Genomic DNA, 19,485 nt, shown 5'->3' on the forward strand with positions numbered 1-19,485 from the left:
ACGTAGTAAATACTAAATAAGGTGCCAAAAACCTATTAAACAGTATCAAAACTATCAAGATTGTAATGTTTTTGAAGAAAAATTTATAGAATTATGGACTTCAAACAGATATTATGTAAATAAAAATAATATAATGAATTTATTTATTCGTATAATAGCAGTAATAAGTCGATTATTCACTTCTACTTCTGAGATTTGAATTTAATTTCGACAGAAAAAGAGATTCAAGAGGAAAATACTAGGGGATACAAACAGCCACCATGACAGGATTATTATGGAGCCAAGTTGTATTTTTTGATATTTTTAGAGTTTTCCTACCTATTTAGGTACCAAGTTATTGCTTAAAAATTAAGGTTCTAAATTCTGAAGTTTACATGATCCTCCCGGGCGCACCCTTAATGGAGAAGATCAATTTATGAGCTCGGAAGATGAAAATTCATTGAAAAGTTGATTCAATCAATTTTTATTATTATCACATAGTATACATTTTTTAAGCGGAGCAATTTTTCTTAAAAATTTTGCTATAACCGCTAAGCTTCCGAATTGATTATTTAATAATGGGCTATAGGCTATCACTTGATGAATTTTTTAACGAAAAGGGAAGCAAAAAATTTATGAACCTAATTTTTGAAAGCATTTTGCAGTTATTTTTAATAAAAGCGTACTGATTAGGAATGAACCCAATACAACTCCTTCCTGCGGTACGGCCTATCATTTCAACTTCTTTATCCAAGAACGGAAAGCAGAGCAAATGCAAATTCACTCGAGAAGATGATCTGAAGCTTATATCGTTAGTAATGAGCCGCCCTGAAAGAGATTGGGTCTGGATTTCTCAACAGATGGCTAACAGAAACCCTCGCCAATGTAGAGAAAGGTGGTATAATTATCTGGATCCTTCATTACAAAAAGGTGGATGGACCCCAGAGGAAGACCAATTGCTTATAGAGAAAAAGAAAGAAATGGGCCCACATTGGAACGCTATTGCAAGATTTTTCGCAGGTAGATCAGGTAACTCGGTTCGAAATCGGTGGCTATTGATTATGCGACACGAAGAAAAGAATAATACTGATGCGCCAGAACCAGTCGAAGTTAAAATCCCGCCGATTATACCTGCTGGGATCGAAATTGAAGCTGAGACGCCGCATCCTCAGGCAAATATAACATTAGATGAAAAGCTCGACTCTATTCTCGTCCCTCGAGAAGATGTCAATATGTTCAGTACATCTGTCGATGACTTTGATTTCTTATTGAATTTTGAACTTCATTAGTAATTTTTTTTTGTTTTTATTCATCTCTAGTTTATTAAAATCCGCTATTTTCTGATAGAGTTGTTAGAGTGTAGATAGACGGCTTCACACTTCTTGTGCGATTATTTAATAAATGTTTCAACACATTTAAATCAATTTCTTGGGTGATCTCACCCATTTTTCACATCTTTTTCCTTTGCAAACAAATGATGCTAGGTTTTGGGTTCAATAAACTCGATTTGCTTTAATTTCATATGTATTGTTTCGGAATTGAGGCATATAGGTTTTACATATACAAATATATATATATTTTAAGTAATTTTTATGATCTGTAACAGTTGGAGCATTGATTTCGAACTTCGATTTCATTTCGAATTTATCGTTTTTATTTTCTTCAAAAACTGGTATAAATAGCTTTGCTTCATGTCGTAAATCCTGATGTAGCAAACCATTAATTAAAAACGAAACTGTAAATTAAAAATAAAATAATAAACATATTTATAATCAAAAATATATTAAGCTTTCATATTAATAATTAATCTAGTAAACAACGATTTCACAGATTGGCAGTTCTGAGTATCGCACAAGTAATTTCTAATTTGATCAGCCAATCCATTAAGAGGAGTGTCGCTAAGCAGTATTTGGAATGAATTATTCCAGAGGTCTGCTGGCCACCTCTTAGGAACAGGGTGTTCTAATCCAGACATTGGTTTTCCATAAGCTATTTCGTATAAAATACTACAAACAAACGTTCTATCTTTCATTACACCATTATCATCTGCAGGTCTAAGTTTGTCAACTTCTGCAAGGCAAAATCCTGTGTTCTGCCAATCTTCTCCATCGTCAAATTGATGTAATTCGACTGAAGGAGCGCGAACAAGGAAAGACTTCGTTGTTAGGTTTCCATGTGAAAGACTCTGCTCATTTAGAGTACTAATAATGCGAACAAGCTGCAAAATGACAAAGAATGCGATTTGATGCTTCGAAAACTTCAATTCTGAAAGTTTTGAAAGGAATAGAGCTAAATCCCCATCATTCAAATAATTTGTGACAAAAATTCCATCATAAATTTTGATAGGCATCAAGAATAATGAGTTAAATGATGGTTCGAAGTCAGCAATAACTGTAAAGTTTGTTGGAAGTGGTTTAACAACAAATGAATTGCCATCTGCATCTTGATAGAGTGAAGAATTAGCTCCCATTGATTTAATTTTAGTTAATCCATAACGTTCAGCACTTGGCTTTTCTATCTTTGTCGTTGGAGTTCCTTTTCTAGGTTGTACTCCAAATGATGAGTCGTCATCGAACCTCATTTGAACATGTTGAGAAACTTCTTCATTTGAAGATGGCAATGGATTTCTCTTCTTCATGATTGAACGTGGCTGTATTGTGTTGTCGAATGGCCTTGGAGCATCGAAGGTTGGCTCATCCTCAACCCTTGGAGACTGTCTGAAAGATGAATTTTCTTTTTTAGGTTTGATCGGCCTTGAGAATGTTTCTGGATCTTCATCATCGATTTCTTGGGTTCTTTTGAGTATAGAAACTTTCTTTTCTGGTGGTGGCAAAGGTTCATCATCAGAATCATCTGGAAATCTGAAAGCTGGCTTACGTGCGCTATCCTGATTCTTTTGTCTCTTTGGAAGTGATAGTATAGATGTGTTTGTAGTATTTATATCTCTGCTTCCAAACCTTGATTTAATTTGTTTTGGCTGATCTTCAGTTGTATCTTCAAATCTACTGAGAATTGAACGACGCTGTTGCAAAAGACCAACACCGCGACTCTCTGTTTTCTTAGAGAATTTGGAAACAATTGGAATTCTTTCTTCCGTTTCATCGTCGTTGCCAATTGTGAATCTAGAAGTAATGGGTTTATGTTCTTCCTCGTCATCATCGAAATTCCTTTTGATTGGTTTACTTTCGAAGAATGATTCTCTTGGTTGAACTTCTGTTGCGCCATCATCATAATCATTATCACTGCGTCTTGTAACAGATGGCTGTGGGCTTGGTTGAAGTGGACTGATTTGCTTTGGAATCGATATCTCATTTTCAGGTTCATCATTAAAGAACATCATTGGAGAAGGCTTATTGAGTGATGATCTAATATCCTTTCTAGAACCAAGAATTGACCTTCCAGGTTCCAACGATGGTGTAATAGTAGAAATTGAGTTTAATTTTGAACCAGGAAGAATTAATGAAGATGTTTGCTTGGCAGGAGTATAATCAACTATCTTAAATATATCAATATCTGGAGGTGCTGGTGATTCATTTTCTTCAAAAGTACACACAATTCCATTTTTGTTGAATTCGTATTTTTTAGCATTTAATGAACCTAAACTGACATATTTCTTTGATGTTAAAAGATTTTTCAGTCTTGTTTTGAAATTTTCGTAGCATTTTTCGAAAAATTCGTTTCTTTCATTTTCAGATTGATAAGTTTCGAATATATGGATTGACGTAATATATTTAGAATTTCTTTCGTAAGCTAGAGCTGCGCTAGCCATCCACAAAGGATGATATAATCCGATACCTTGAGCAAGATATTCCTGAATTAAAGAAATTTGTTCTTTATCGTCAAATTCTGAGATATATGCAAGTAATTCGACAACTACATTCCTGTCATTACCCTTTTCTAATCTTAATGCTTCTGCTGCTAAATGGTTGTGTAATTGAGACCATTCTTCTGTTTTATTTCTTCTATCAGGGAATACCAGAGATACCTCATTAAATATAGGAGTTAGTTCTTCTGATGTAATGAAGTTACGCTGTCTGGTAAAAGCATACATTCAGGAGACCGTTTATTAATTTTTCACACAGAAAATGACATTTTTATTTTCAAGCATCAATTTGGTTAGATATTTTGAACTATAATTGCATGCACATCAACTTTTCTCCATAATCACAGCCTTTTTGGGTTAGATTTTTCTTTGATAATTTTAATTCATAATCTTTCATCGTAATTTGTCTAATAATCAATTCATTTGATCTATTTAATTCTGGCAATTACGAAAATGGCTCTTTAAGTGTCATTATTTTTTATGAACCAATATGCAATTCCTCAGCCTGACTTTCGTAAAGATCCAACAGTTACTGGATCTCATGAAGAATATTGGGTTGTATATCCCAAATCTCAGTGGAATAACCAATGGAACTATAGTTCAAAAGATTTAGAAAAACAGATCTTGGATGCTGTTCAAAAAATTCGCAGAATAGGAGTTAGATATAATATGCCACCACGTCTTATTCATTATACGCAATTATTAATATGGAGATTCTATGCAAAAGAACAAATTGATACACATCCTCTAGGAATTTACATATTACAAGCTTTTGAATGTGCAGCACGGTTTGTAGAATGCGAAATACATAATTACATTCAGAGCATACAAGCAGATCCTGATTTTCCCAAATCAAGTAGTCTTTCAACCAATACACCTGAGTTATTGCTCCATTTTCAATTTGTTACATCATTAGAATATACAGTAAGGATCCATCATCCATCAGAATACATTCCAATGTATCTTAAACCACAACAATACGGATTGGATCCAGATATTGTTAACCTTGCCGAGAAAATAGTTTCAGACTCTTTCTTAACTCCTTGCTGCTTAGTTCATAGACCAGCAGCAATTGCGGAAGGCGCCGTAATCATGGCTGCAACAATTCTCGATAGACAAAACTCAATATGCGTCAGATCTGCCAAAGCTCTCTCTTTTATATCTGATATGAAGTTTTATTACGATCATTCTCAAAAATTGTAATTATATTTTTTAAAAAATGTTTGTATACTACTAACCCATATGAATTTCGCATACTTATCTATTTTTACTTTGAGTGATGAATATACAAATATATTGATTTTAGTAGTAGGGTATGATGGGTTATGTGACTTTTTTTGTAAACGTAAGAATTCATACAATATTGAACGATTTTGTATCATTATTTTTAACATTAATTTTAAACATAATTTATTTTTTATTCTTACATAAATGACCCAACAAGTAAAACCAGATAAAATGAATTATCGAATTTTAGAGGATGGTGTTCCTGTTTATATTCAAAGATTTAAAGGGAAGCAATATTATAGAATTCTTAATCCTGAATACATAAAACATTTATTTAAAAAGGAAGACTGTGAATTATTAAACGTTAATGAATATGAAACCAATAAATCAAAATTGAAATATAAATATATTGGAAGTGATGAAAGATGCAAAGATAAAGATAAAGATTATACAGTTTCATATAATGAATGGAAAACCAATAAGATAAGAAAACATTTAGGAGATTATGGGAAATGTTCTGAATTCTTCAAATCTAGTATATACGAGAGAGGAAAAGAAATTAGAAATAATTATTTTCATGAGTAAAAAATAAACTTTTAAAATTCATGTCTTACATTTATGAAAATTTATTTTTATTTTATAATAAATGAGTATAACAACTAATTCATTGAAATCTTTAAAGTTCACTAATTCAGAATTAGAAAATATTTTAGAAAATTTTGGAGACGGTTCTTATCCAACATATATGCAGAATGTGAAAGAGTTTTCCAGATTGTTGAATGAATTTAAATATAACGGGCCAATTACTAAAAAGGCTATAATGAGATATTTATATCCCAAAAAAGTTGAAAAACAGGAGAATATTCCTCTTTATGGTCCAGAGGACCTGGGCTCAGAGAGCCTTGAAACACCTCCTGAATATTTTGAAGAAAAAATTAAACAAGATGAATATTATAACGATGAGATTGAGAAATTGGAACAATTAAGAAATGAAATAGATGAAAAAATTAAGGAATTGAGAAATGCTGAGAATGAAGTAGAGGGTTTAATGAATATCCCAGCTTCAGAATCAGAAGTTCAAAAATCACATGAGGAAAGATATAAAAATTACTTTTTGGAATCTACTAAAAATTTATTAGATGGTGATATTGACGAAACACTTTCAGAAGAAGGCACAAAATTTATTCATAAACATAAGTTACAATTTATTGACGATGGAGATTATCCATGTATATTACTTTCACCTCCTCTTGATTCTGAAAAATTCAAAAAAGCACTGAAAAATGTAACATATGCAACAAATACGATTAAGAAAGAAGACCATGATATTTACACAAATTATTATTTAAATAAATGTACAGGTGTTGATAAAGTTTTTGATTTGTTAGATAAAATATCAAAAGAAACATTGGAACTATAAAATTTTGTGTGATTGTGGTTTCATTATTGAAGATACCAATAATGTTTCATATGAAAGAACAGCACCGAAGGAAGACGAAGTGAAAGGTCTATACCATTCGTTATTAAGAACATAAAAGATATGAAAACTTATAAACATTATATTTATTCATTTATTTCAGAAAAAATGGAAGCAACCCATAAAACATCATCTCATCATTTTATAGCTATTCATACATTCCTTTTCAAAGTTGTGAAATTAAATAAGACAGGAATTAGATTTAATGTATCAGGGTACGCATTCTTGAGTAAATTAAAATGTATTCGTCACGTCGCAGATGATAAAAATTTATGTGTTCTTAATTCATTTTATGGACTTTAGCCCTGGACTTTAAAAAAAATAAACTTTATTTTTATTTATTTTTTGATATTTTTTTCTTACATAAATGAACAAAAATGGAACAGCTAAAATGAATGATAATCAAATAAGAGCCGAAGGTAGAAGGTTATTTAAACGCTTCTATAACATTCCTGATGGTGTTAATCCTAAAACTCGTAGAAGCTATTTAAATGAAGCAATAGATGCATATGAAGGGTTTGACATTTCATCAGAAAGTGAGAGATTAGCGAGAATGTTAAATGTTAATATTGATTTCTATTATTGTGATCCTCAACCAGAAGACGTGGACATAAATAAGGTAGACTTTCCATTAGTGGATTCAATAATGATAGATCCAGAATTTGAAACAGTAAATATTTTATTAACACAGAGTCCATGTGGAAAACTTCACGCTGATAGAATAACAGACGTTGAAGCACTCACAGGATATAAAGTTTGCCCCTTTTGCAAAGAAGAAGTTTATTCTATCCGTGATGACCCAGAAAGGAAAAAACAAAGAAGATTTTTAAAGCATTGTGAGAAATGTAAAGAAAATAATGGAAGATTAATTCAAGACGTTCAGTTGCAAAAGACACAGCAACCATATGCACCACATATTACGAAACAGAAGATATATCAGTGGTTATTAGCTCATAATTTGCAGGAATATTATCAACCGACAAGATATTATATTACTTTTGACTTCGAAACATTAGAGACTAAAGAAGAACTTCAACTTTCTGAATGTGCAACTTTAAACGCTTACTTAAAACCATTTATGGTATCATCAACGGTTAAATTAAATGATAAAACATATACGAGGAATTTTTGCTTAACTTCGAGTGATTCTTTTATTTCTGATTGGATTGAGTTTTTATTTTCAACCTGTTCATTAGTTGCTAAATCAAATATGAGTCAATACAATGAATTAATGAAGTCGCAAACATTAAATGAAAAACAGAAGGAAGCATTTAAAGAACTTCTAGATGAGGAATTCAATAAAGTGAATATCATAGGTTTTAATTCGGGAAAGTTTGATTTAAATTTAATTCTTCGTGATTTAAATACTGCAAAATGGAAGATAAAATCAATGCTGGGTTCATCTTCACAATTTAAGCAAATCATTGTAAAGAAAACAAACGTTCCATATGAATTGAGATTTATTGACATCAGAAATTATATAGCGGGTGGGACATTAGACCAATTCACTCAAGATTTCGGAAACAATAAATCACGTGTTAAATCCTTTTTCCCTTATCAATTCATCACATGGGAAAATTACGAAGAAGAATTATATAAAGTGGAACCATTCACGAAAGATTCATTTTATTCAGCATTAACTCAAGAAACTATATCAGATAGTGATTATCAAATATATCTCAATGATGCTAAAAATTTTAAGAATAGATTAGAATATTTTATTCATTATTGCAATAAAGATGTTGAAATTATGATTGACCCAATTGATAAAATTATCGAAGAAACATTTGTTTATAAAATTGACATGCTTCATAATCTTTCTTTATCATCGAATGCATCAATGATTCGTTACGCGTTAGCATATAAGAACTTCAATCCTAACGAAACATATCCAGAAGAAGAAAATGTGGAATCAAGTTTTGAATTAACGAAAAAGTATTGGAAATATAAAATTGAAGCATATAAGAAACAAGATGAAAAAGCAGAAAGAGATACTAAAAATAATGTTTCAATGGATGATTTTCAATACTATCACGATTTAATCCTTTCATCTAAATGCAAAATGTGTGGTAAAGCGTTTACATATGCAAATAAACCAACATTGGATAGAATCGATAATGAAAAACCACATACCAAAGAAAATTGTCAGTTAATGTGTTGTTATTGCAATGTCGTAAAATCAAATAAAGATGAAGATGTTCAACGTTTAAGAATCAATTTAAGAAATTATGTATTAAAAAATAATTTACCAATGACTTTAGATTCAGTTGAAGCTTATCACATTCTCCGTAATGGAATTACTGGTGGTCTATCAAATGTTCAACATCGTGTTAATCTTAAAGGAATCACGCACATTAATAAACTTTCATATAATCCAGAAACTAAAACTGTATCAAATGAGGACACCACCAACATTATGACTCATTTCGTTGGAGTTGACTTTAATTCATTATATCCTTCATCATTTTCATCTAATCCTCATGATTTCATTCAATATACTGACCATAAAATGTATATGCCGGGAAGATTGAATGGTGTTATCATTTGTGATACAGCAACAAAGAAAGCAAAAGCACTGGGAATTATTAAGAAGAAAAATACTTTATTCGTGGCTGAAGTAAAGGGTCACATTGATGAAAAATACATTAATGATTACATAAACTTTTTACCGATAATAAGAAACTTAGATATTATCACAGATGAAAAAACAATTGGCGGTTTTATGTATAATTACATGAAATCAAACAATCTACCAGTTGACCAGAAACAGAGAAAATTAACTCAGTTAGCATCAACACACAACCAATATCAACCATTTTCTTCTTATTATCTTTGGTATCTAATAGACAAATTTCATTTTATCATCGATGACATTCAATCAATTTTAACATTTACTAAAAACACTTGTTTTAATGAATTTGCGAACAAATTTATGAACGAAAGACAAAAGGCTGAATTAGAAGGAAATAAAGGAAAAAGTTTATTTTGCAAGATTTCACTTAATGGATCATATGGTTACGATGCAATGAATACACAAAATTACGCAAAGACTAAAATAATGAATGCACAGAAGGCGCGCATTGCATGTATGTCAAATAAGTTTAAAAACATAAGAGAAATAGGAGAGGATACGTATCAAGTGATGCTCAAAGATAGATTTTATAGATGTGATACGTGTTTACAAGAGGCATTCTTCACTTTAGATAATGCTAAATACTGGTATTTAGTTTTCATTTATGATTTTATGTATAAATGCATGGATGTTAATCGTTTTCATTTCATTGAAGGTGATACTGATTCATCTTATTGGGCAATCGCTGGCGATCCAAATCTTCCTAACACTCAAGCATTTCAAGCAATTGTTACCGATAAACAATTTTATGATAAAAACATTTTCAAATTCGCACCTTTTAATTTCTTCTGTTTTGATGAGAAATTTAAGCCTAAATTAAAGAATAAAGCTGAAGAAAAAGCACATGAGAAGAAGTTATTGGGTTTAGCAATTGAGAAACAAGGTGATAACATGGTTGCTTTATGTCCTAAATGTTATACATCATTCAACGGTTCAATTGATGGAAGTGATTTTAAAAAGATTGCACAAAAAATGAAAGGTGTTAGTTTACGACAAAATAAACAATTAACACCTAAAAATTATTTGGATATAATAAATGATAAATTGATATTTGATGGTCAGAATATTAATTTACAACTTAAAAACGGGGTAATGACTCGCTTAACAATTGGTAAGACTGCATTAACAGGAGCACACACTAAGGCTGTATGTTGTGAAAATGGATGTTGTATGCCATTTATTTAATGAAATGCCACAGAAGAGACAAAGAGGTGGGCACCCTTAAAACATTGATTTTATTTTTATATAAATGAATAACATACATTTAAAAAATTTAATTGATGATTTAATATTTAATCAAAATTTTCTTGATTATTATGATTTAAAAGCATATCTCCAAAAATATGATAACAATATAACGGGTGATGATATGGAATATTATTATCCATATTATAAAAATGAAATTTTGAAATATCATAATAAAATAATTTCTGAAATTAAAGACAAAATTAAAAATAATGAATATTCAAAGGGAAAAACTAAATCACAGCTTAAACAGTTGAAAGATTTCAAAAATAAAGTATTAACAGAAGAAGATATTGATGAATTATATAAATTATATAATCCTGAGCCACAAAAACCAAAGGAACAAAAACAAATGGTACAAAACGCCCGGGTCCTTCAGACCATAAATGAAGCACAAGCTTTAATTTATGATTCATTAGTTAAACCATATTCAGCCCGACTTTTAAATGAAGATCAACTTTTGGAATTCATCCTTCAACATAAACTCGAAGCAGGAAAGTATATCAAACCTTTATATACAGCATATTTAAAACAAATGAATAGAATACATCCAGAATTAATGAAGGGGGGAATGAAATCCAAAATCAAAGCAGATAAAATTAAACCACTTACAACACCAAAACCTCCAACAACAGTACCTCCTCCTCCTTCAGTTAATCCTTCATCATTCACTTTATTATATCCATTTCAAACATTAAAGAAGCAAAAAGATTTTAAAAAGGATTTCAAGATATTAAATAAACCAATTGACCCAAAAATTCAACCGTTAAAGGAAAAATTTAGTCGCCCTTTATTTGCACCATATCCATATTCATACGAAATCGATCATCTGGAATATTCAAAAGGAAAAGTTACTTATTTATTTGCCATTAACATTAACACTAGATATTTATATTGCATTCCGGTGAAAGGGAAAACAGAACAGGAAACAAGAAGAGCTATTCAATACTTACTAGATCATGAAAGAGTAGATAATATCAGGGGTGATGGTGATAAAGGATTTCAGGCAACTATGATTCATTATTTCCCACAAATTAATTTTTACTTCTCATCCTCTCCATATACGTTTCATAATAAAATAGTTGATGCGGTAATGAGAACTCTTAGAGATGCGTTAGGGGTTAACGGTCAGATATACTGGGATGGAAATCATGACTCCATCATACAACAGTTAGTATATTATTACAATAATACATGGCATAGAACTATAAACATGAAACCAGTGGAAATGAAAAATGATATTTCAAAAGAATGGGAATATATTAGAAAGCAAATGGAAAAGTTAAATGATGTTAAACGTGAACAAATTAATTCGGGGCTCATGAATTTTAAACAAGGAAATAAAGTTTTAATTCATCTCGATTATGGAAAAACTGATAAATCAATGACAAAAAGAAGACGAAGATTTGACACAATAGCTGAATTTGTTAGATATATTAACGGCAATGCATTAGTTGAAGTTGACAATAAATTAATAGAAATTCCGATTTATTTTATTACTCCATTATATTTAAATAATATTTAATTTTTTTATTTCGTAAGAAATGAGTGACAACAAAGCAGTCAAGAGTCCAGACGATGAATATAAAAAGAAACTAAACAGAATTAAATCAAAAATATGCTATTACAAAAAGAAGCCGCAATGTGGTGGGGTTGAAAACGATAAAGAAATAATCGAAAAATTAGAAACTTACCGTTCAATCATTAAACTGAGTGAAGCAAGAATAAAAGAATTTAATAGAATAAATAAATTGGTTGGAAGAGATGAATTTAATAAAGATGAATTTTTAAACTCTATCCAAATTTAATTTTTATTCCTCTTTGACAACATCTCTCTTTCCATCATTACTGCATAACCACATTTTCTCAATTTTAGTGGTTTGTTATTTTTAACATGTTCTTGCATCATTTTTATCATTTCCTCCCTTGTTATGATTCGTGGTAAATTTTGAGCTTGTGGGGTATTCATTTATGATAAAAATAAAAATTTGTTATCACTTATTTTATCGTTAATGTTTTTAGGTTATTCAATAATTATTTATTTTTGAATAACTGAAGGGGTCACCGGGTCACCAGGTGGTCACCAGGTAATTTAACTTCTATGAAAAAATGTGACAACATGACATTTTGACAACAGTCATGGGTTATTCAATAATTATTTATTTTTGAATAACTGAAGGGGTCACCGGGTCACCAGGTAATTTAACTTCTATGAAAAAATGTGACAACATGACATTTTGACAACAGTCATGGGTTATTCAATAATTATTATTTTTGAAAAACTGAAGGGGTCACCGGTCACCAGGTGGTCACCAGGTAATTTAACTTCTATGAAAAAATGTGACAACATGACATTTTGACAACAGTCATGAAAGGATTAATGCAAAAATAAATTCCAATCATACTTTATAAAGCATCATTTACAGGTATTTCATCGTCAGTAAATGATTCCTCATTATCGTTTGGTTCAATTTGTTTATATAATCCTTTCATTTCTTCTTTCAAAACATAATACCATGTTTGTTTACCATCTATTTTTCTTTGTTTCCTTTCACATTTATCCTTAATGCTCATTTGGAAATTCTTGTCTTTCATGTCTGATGGTTTGCAGAATAGAGCATTTTTACACGTCATACCTGCACATAATTCATCATAATGTGTATTTATCCATTCATCTAAAGGATTTGTTGATAACTCGATTAAATCTTGTTTGGCTTCAGTCATCGGTATGATTCGTACATTAAATGATGAAAGGTCATATTGCATAAAATATGTTAAAAGGTTATCATAAAATTCCTTTGTGCATGAATCCATTAAATTCTTGAAGTAATCAAATTGACCCTTGAATTTACCATTAACCCTTAAAACTACATATCTTCTGTCTCCAACTTCAATTTTGACAGGGTAGACGTTGTTAGTTACGAAAATAAAGTTTGCAACATTCTGAGCTGTTCTTCTGGGTTGATTCTTTTCATTAATTCTAATTTGATTATCCGTAATAATTGATTTCAAAGCGTTGAAGTTTGCGAGTCTATCTTCACCTACATTCTTGAGTTCATTAAGTACAAGAAACATTTTATTTTCAACAACTGAGTTGAAATTACCCGTTAGCTCACTTATTTCAGTAATGTTTTTGCATGAATAACCGGCGAGAAGTTCAGAAATAATGTCTGTAAATCTGTTTTTACCTGTTCCCTGAAGTCCTTTCAAAATAATTGCTGTTTCATTCTTGATTCCAGGATGTTGAATCATTGATGCAATCCAGCCGAGAAGGTATTTATACACTTCATCGTTATTATCACAAATGGCTTCTATAATGAAATCCATAAACATCTCAATTTTTGAGTAATCAGGCTTTTCAAGAATGTTGTATTTATAACCCTGAAACGTTGAGAAAACATCTGGGGAATCAGATTTAAAGCAAACACCCTTAACGGTTAATGAGGATAATTGATTTAGTAGTACATCCCATGCTGTTATGGTTTTACCTTCTTCTTTAAATAATTTAATCATTTTGAGTGACTCTTTCATGTTTGATTGAAGAACGAATGATATTTGATTCATTTTGTCGTGGATATTATAGTCCTTTTGAATGAAATATTTATTTCCACAATCTACAAAACGGATTACACGTGATAAATCCTCAATTACTTCAGAACTGTTTTTATACTGATGATTTTCAGCCTTGCGTCTAATATCTGTTATCAAAAACGAGTCATCAAGTTTGATATCAAATGTTATTTTTGGCTTACGTAATAAAGGTAAAACATATTCATCATAATATTCCTTTTGATAAAGTTTTAGAATCTTCACCAAAACAAATGGCGAAGTCATTAAATGTGCATATCTACTACGTGCTTTTTCAAAATTACTTTTTGCATTTTCAGTTAAGCTGCAGAAGTTATAAACGTTATCGTATGCTTCATTAATTAAATGATTAGGTAACGAATTAATTGCTTGAAACAGTGTGAATAATGTAACTTCTTTTTCTAAATTCATGTTTCCACCGTCATTATGTACTTCAAAATCACAGATGCCATCGACTATGCTCTGGGCAAGTTTATCGTCAATGTTTACATCTTTGTTTTCATTCATTATACTCTTTATTTCTTCATTCTTCTGTTCAACTCTTACCTTAATATTCAAATCATTTAATATATCATTCACTGTTCTGGTTAATGTTGAATCATAACTTCCACGAATGAATGAGTATGTATTGATTGGTTCTGATGCATTCTTGCGAACTCTTGAATCAGCCATAACCACTAATGAACGCTTTGAATCATCAATAGAAGTCATGATATCAATATCGTAATCATTGCAGGAATAACATTTAATCATTCTGTTCGAGGTTGAATAGAAGAAATTAGTGTTGCAATAAATGTGAAGACCTCCTGATGCAGTTTTAACGATAACATCTTTATCCGAAAGTTTTGATAAAATGTCTTTTCTAACTGTTTCTTTAAGTTCATCATTGTATGATTTATTGATATCAACATCTATAATCGTTAAATTTGAAATTTTATTTACTAATAAAGCTGTACCAGTTTTCCTTCCTCTTCCTCCATCATGTTTGAGGTAGTTATGTAAATCAATCTTGTTTTCACCAATTCTTTCGTTGAGGGTTTTAGTTTCTGCCACAACTAATTCCTCAGCTAATGAATCAATAACTTGTTCATCAGAAATGATATAGTTGTTGTTGCTGTTGTTTGTTGCTGTCATTTATATAGGAATAAAAAAATAAAAATAATTTTAAAACTAACTTTATTTTTGGACTGCATCATATTTTCGTAAATGTTGTCTAAATGTCATGTTGTCACATTTTTTCATAGAAGTTAAATGACCTGGTGACCACCTGGTGACCCGGTGACCTCATCAGTTATTCAAAAATAAGTCATAACTGCCTTCCTCATTTCCCACTATGTTGTCAAAATGTCATGTTGTCACATTTTTTCATAGAAGTTAAATTACCTGGTGACCACCTGGTGACCCGGTGACCCCTTCAGTTCTTCAAAAATAAGTCATAACTGCCTTCCTCCTGTGATGTTGTCAAAATGTCATGTTGTCACATTTTTTCATAGAAGTTAAATTACCTGGTGACCACCTGGTGACCCGGTGACCCCTTCAGTTATTCAAAAATAAATAATTATTGAATAACCCGAAACCATTAACGTAAACATATATTTCTGGTCGTTTATGATAAAAATAAATGGTTCATTTACTCACAATATTTTTGTACAGAATGACCCCAAACTTTTAACTTCTTTTCTGCAGCTTCAAATGCTATCTTAGCGAGTTCATATTCTCTAAATTCTCTCTTTAAATCTTCTTGTTCCCATTGGTCTAGTTCGTATGGAGAATCTCTATAACCATAACATATCTCACGTTCATGTTCTAATTGTTTTTCGCACATTTTTCCAACTTCTTCTTCAAACAAATGTTTAGCATTCTCTACTGTATCTTCGAGTTCTTCTTCATCTAATTTCTCATGAACTTTCTTGTCTATGGAATCCATAATATCTTTGACATAAAATGCATACTTTACAGAGCACCATTCAGCAACAAAATGAACGAGGTCAGGATGTATGTAAATACCTTTGAATTCATTTATAACGCCCTTAGCAAGCTCATAAAATGCTTGTTTTGAGGTTGAGCCACTTTTGGCTCCACCGTATTCTTTCAACCAAAACTCAAGAATTTCCTGCATTTTAGCACTATTGAGAAATCTGTTTAAATGGTTTAACTTTCCTGCTTCTCTTGCCATCTTTGTTGCATTAATGTAACCATCCTTGTCTCTACGTAAGACTTCAATACTATTATAAGTGCCTTTTGTGAATGTTTCACCATTAGATTTGTTTGTGAATGTTTTTGCTTCGACTGACATTTCTGTTCTTACATACAAAATAAAAAAATAAATAAAAATAATTTTAAAACTAACTTTATTTTTGGACTGCATCATATTTCCAGGACTGTTGTCAAAATGTCATGTTGTCACATTTTTTCATAGAAGTTAAATGACCTGGTGACCACCTGGTGACCCGGTGACCTCATCAGTTATTCAAAAATAAGTCATAACTGCCTTCCTCATTTCCCACTATGTTGTCAAAATGTCATGTTGTCACATTTTTTCATAGAAGTTAAATTACCTGGTGACCACCTGGTGACCCGGTGACCCCTTCAGTTCTTCAAAAATAAGTCATAACTGCCTTCCTCCTGTGATGTTGTCAAAATGTCATGTTGTCACATTTTTTCATAGAAGTTAAATTACCTGGTGACCACCTGGTGACCCGGTGACCCCTTCAGTTATTCAAAAATAAATAATTATTGAATAACCTAAAAACATTAACATTAACATAAACATTAACATAAACATTAACGTAACCATTAACGTAAACATTAACGATAAAATATATTTCTGCAGTTCATCCATTACTTCATTACCTAATTAATTACAGACATAAAATATATTTAGTTCATTCAATAAATGCGGTACCATGCGAATACAGTCATAAATGGTGGCATATAATCTTCACCCAAGCCTGTTGGATTTGTTGTGAAAGTATGGACATGATTTCCTCCTGGTTCAGTTGGCCGAAAAGTCTTTTTTGCCGAATGGTTATAATCTGGAGATAAAACGTCATTGCCAGCATAATATTCTGAGTTGTATAATGGATGGTCTCTTAATGAGTGGCTATGGTCGCCAGAAAAGTTTGTAGTTCCCGTATGAGTGTGCGGTGGAAGGTTTGCTTCTTTAATTTTCTTCGAACCACCCGTTTCCTTTGAAGAGTTTGCACAATACAAAAACCTGTCAACTATTTGTTCCCACGTACCAAAACCCAGAACTGTTGCGGGATTTGTTGAATTCATTGACGTATATATAGAACCAATGGGGTAAATCATCTCAAGAATTGTATTTAATCCATTATGAATATTGAATTTATTATATAATATTGAATTTGGGTGAGTATTTAAAACCGGTCTTGTTATCAATATTAACGTATTATTTTTGAAAATTGCTTTTCTAACATCTTGAAATTTTGTGATTTCAGACCAGTTTCTTCCATCACTACTGATATTTACTAAATCACCACATCCTAAAGCAATGAAATACCCATCAATATAAAATAAATTTGTAAATCTATAATTTCGAGTAAGTTTTGGAGTGAATGAATAAACCAATTCCCAATTTGATAAATCCTGTGATAAATAAATATGTCTGTTATAACTTACAGGATATGAATAGACCATTTCACCTGAAACGAGAACATAAACATTTGATCCATAACATAAAGCTTCAATGTCTCCATCAGCTTGAAAAATTTGTTCAAATTGACCTTGTGATATTGAAGATGATCTATAAATTTTATCATTTTGTAGGATAAAATACATGTTGTTAATGTAATACCACTTACTTGTATAATCAATTTTCAAATCTGATGACATCATACTAAACATATAATAATTTATCCCATCCTCACTAATGAAAATTTGATTGACTTCATAAATTAGTACCCATTTATTATTAACGCATCTAATAGGATTATTTGGAAATTTAAATTTAGCATCTTGATTTAAATTACATTTGAACCATTGGATACAATCGAATGAATAACAAGGGCAAAAATCATCTTCAACCGTTATCATTCCCATAAATTTACCGTTATTATATTCAACATATAAAATTCTTGGATTAATGATTGGCTTTCGTGTATCAGGATTCCAAACAGATGGAGTAAATGATTCATAGTTTTTAAAATCATTTGTTTTAAAATAATAAAGCACTCCAGCTGTATAAAATAAAATACATGGTCACTCCATCGAAACATATCCATTCAAAAGAATCTATATTAAAGGTTTTATCTGATGATTTCATAAAATTTAAAAATGGCGGAGTAAAATAGACCTCTGATTGTTTTATTTCTTCATTAACAAATGATATATCAGCTTTCTTTGCTAACTCAGTATTAATGAATGAAATAACTTTTTCCTTATCTGCTTTCTTCTCTAACTCATTGTTAACATAAGTTTTATCTGCTTTAAGGTCTAAACATCCTGAAACCCATCCTGTATCAGCTTTAGTTTTTAAAATCTTTGATGTCCATTCATGATACCATTCAACCCTTTCTATAATTTCATTATCTTTTTCATTAACATATTCCTTATCTGCCTTCTTCATTAACTCACTAGCCACAAGTCCCTTATCTGCTTTCTCCTCTAACTCACTGTTGACATATTCCTTATCTGCCTTCTTCATTAATTCACTGTTGACATATTCCTTATCTGCTTTCTTCATTATGTCATTTAGGAAACCTTTTATGAATTCCTCATTTAAATTAAATCTTCCAATCTTCAAAACTTTGGGAAATGCATTTAATGCGTAATATCTTTGTTCTTCTGGTGGAATTGATGTTATATCATCCGTTATACCTTTAATTTTTGAATTCATAAATAAAATTTCTTTTATATTTGATATCACTGCACCACCTTTGCAAACGAATTCGAAATGGTCATTTTTCAATACTATCTCCAAATCTCCATATTTCAACCTTTGCGTTTGTTCTGCCGTCTTTGAATTATATGCATATGTGGCGTATGTAATGGTTTGAAGGGCCTGGGTGTTTTGTGCCTTAAGTTGCTGTGGTTGCTGTTGTTTAATCATTTATTATGATTTAAAAATAAATATTTAATCCGTTATCTCATCACCTATTTTTTCTATTTGAAATTGCCATAATATTTCATTCATGAATTCTAAATCACAATCAAATAGGTCGGTTATTCTAAATTTAATATTTGATAAATCTTTTGAATGAAGAATAAATGAATTCCCGGATAATTGAAACGGATATGATAAAGAAAATATGTTTAAGTTGATGGATAAAATGTTTTGTATTGATGGGTAAGAGTTAGGGTCTAATGTTTGATGTGAAAATCTCATTGGGGTATTAACTTTATCACATTTGATTAAAATGAAATTGGAACCAGTGTCAGAATACAAAACATCCCCAACATCTTTTTCAAAATTTAATATCCCCAACAATGAACGAAGATGAGGAGTACAAAATTTAATTTTCAGCGGAAATTTAATAAGGTTATTTATTTCAT

At 30.8% G+C, this 19,485-nt stretch overlaps 11 protein-coding genes and 1 pseudogene across 12 annotated transcripts, besides 2 other annotated features; 7 read left to right on the plus strand and 5 right to left on the minus strand.

Moving 5' to 3' along the window:
* Window positions 1-395: part of a mobile genetic element that runs on past the window's edge.
* Window positions 396-636: 241 nt separating this feature from the next.
* Window positions 637-1,432, plus strand: TVAGG3_0546120 (RNA polymerase II transcription regulator recruiting protein; the record flags this gene model as incomplete). The annotated part of the gene is made up of 1 exon (XM_001318108.1): window positions 675-1,268. The coding sequence occupies one exon, from the start codon at window positions 675-677 to the stop codon at window positions 1,266-1,268; it is 594 nt and encodes a 197-aa protein (XP_001318143.1).
* A 132-nt stretch (window positions 1,433-1,564) lies between these two features.
* Window positions 1,565-4,040, minus strand: TVAGG3_0546130 (uncharacterized protein; the record flags this gene model as incomplete). Its single annotated transcript, XM_001318107.1, has 1 exon — window positions 1,763-4,030. One exon carries the CDS (start codon window positions 4,028-4,030, stop codon window positions 1,763-1,765), a length of 2,268 nt encoding a protein of 755 aa, XP_001318142.1.
* A 242-nt stretch (window positions 4,041-4,282) lies between these two features.
* Window positions 4,283-5,079, plus strand: TVAGG3_0546140 (cyclin family; the record flags this gene model as incomplete). Its single annotated transcript, XM_001318106.1, has 1 exon — window positions 4,283-5,005. The coding sequence occupies one exon, from the start codon at window positions 4,283-4,285 to the stop codon at window positions 5,003-5,005; it is 723 nt and encodes a 240-aa protein (XP_001318141.1).
* Window positions 5,080-5,654: 575 nt separating this feature from the next.
* Window positions 5,655-19,485: part of a mobile genetic element that runs on past the window's edge.
* On the plus strand, window positions 5,676-6,809 carry TVAGG3_0546160 (annotated as a pseudogene). The gene has a single exon. A coding segment is annotated over exon 1 (1,134 nt).
* TVAGG3_0546170 (DNA/RNA polymerase superfamily) lies at window positions 6,874-8,504 on the plus strand (the record flags this gene model as incomplete). The annotated part of the gene is made up of 1 exon (XM_051238026.1): window positions 6,874-8,504. A coding segment is annotated over one exon (1,631 nt), but the record flags the coding sequence as incomplete, so codon positions are not given.
* TVAGG3_0546180 (DNA/RNA polymerases family) lies at window positions 8,518-10,323 on the plus strand (the record flags this gene model as incomplete). The annotated part of the gene is made up of 1 exon (XM_051238027.1): window positions 8,518-10,323. One exon carries the CDS (start codon window positions 8,518-8,520, stop codon window positions 10,321-10,323), a length of 1,806 nt encoding a protein of 601 aa, XP_051095851.1.
* Window positions 10,388-11,908, plus strand: TVAGG3_0546190 (integrase core domain containing protein family; the record flags this gene model as incomplete). The annotated part of the gene is made up of 1 exon (XM_051238028.1): window positions 10,388-11,908. One exon carries the CDS (start codon window positions 10,388-10,390, stop codon window positions 11,906-11,908), a length of 1,521 nt encoding a protein of 506 aa, XP_051095852.1.
* On the plus strand, window positions 11,928-12,191 carry TVAGG3_0546200 (uncharacterized protein; the record flags this gene model as incomplete). Its single annotated transcript, XM_051238029.1, has 1 exon — window positions 11,928-12,191. One exon carries the CDS (start codon window positions 11,928-11,930, stop codon window positions 12,189-12,191), a length of 264 nt encoding a protein of 87 aa, XP_051095853.1.
* Window positions 12,790-15,105, minus strand: TVAGG3_0546210 (uncharacterized protein; the record flags this gene model as incomplete). Its single annotated transcript, XM_051238030.1, has 1 exon — window positions 12,790-15,105. One exon carries the CDS (start codon window positions 15,103-15,105, stop codon window positions 12,790-12,792), a length of 2,316 nt encoding a protein of 771 aa, XP_051095854.1.
* Window positions 15,602-15,796, minus strand: TVAGG3_0546220 (uncharacterized protein; the record flags this gene model as incomplete). Its single annotated transcript, XM_051238031.1, has 1 exon — window positions 15,602-15,796. The coding sequence occupies one exon, from the start codon at window positions 15,794-15,796 to the stop codon at window positions 15,602-15,604; it is 195 nt and encodes a 64-aa protein (XP_051095855.1).
* TVAGG3_0546230 (KilA, N-terminal/APSES-type HTH, DNA-binding family) lies at window positions 15,929-16,267 on the minus strand (the record flags this gene model as incomplete). Its single annotated transcript, XM_051238032.1, has 1 exon — window positions 15,929-16,267. A coding segment is annotated over one exon (339 nt), but the record flags the coding sequence as incomplete, so codon positions are not given.
* TVAGG3_0546240 (uncharacterized protein) lies at window positions 18,598-19,042 on the minus strand (the record flags this gene model as incomplete). The annotated part of the gene is made up of 1 exon (XM_051238033.1): window positions 18,598-19,042. A coding segment is annotated over one exon (445 nt), but the record flags the coding sequence as incomplete, so codon positions are not given.

This window comes from Trichomonas vaginalis, chromosome II, assembly GCF_026262505.1.
Source record: "Trichomonas vaginalis G3 chromosome II, whole genome shotgun sequence".
Taxonomy (NCBI): Eukaryota; Parabasalia; order Trichomonadida; family Trichomonadidae; genus Trichomonas; species Trichomonas vaginalis.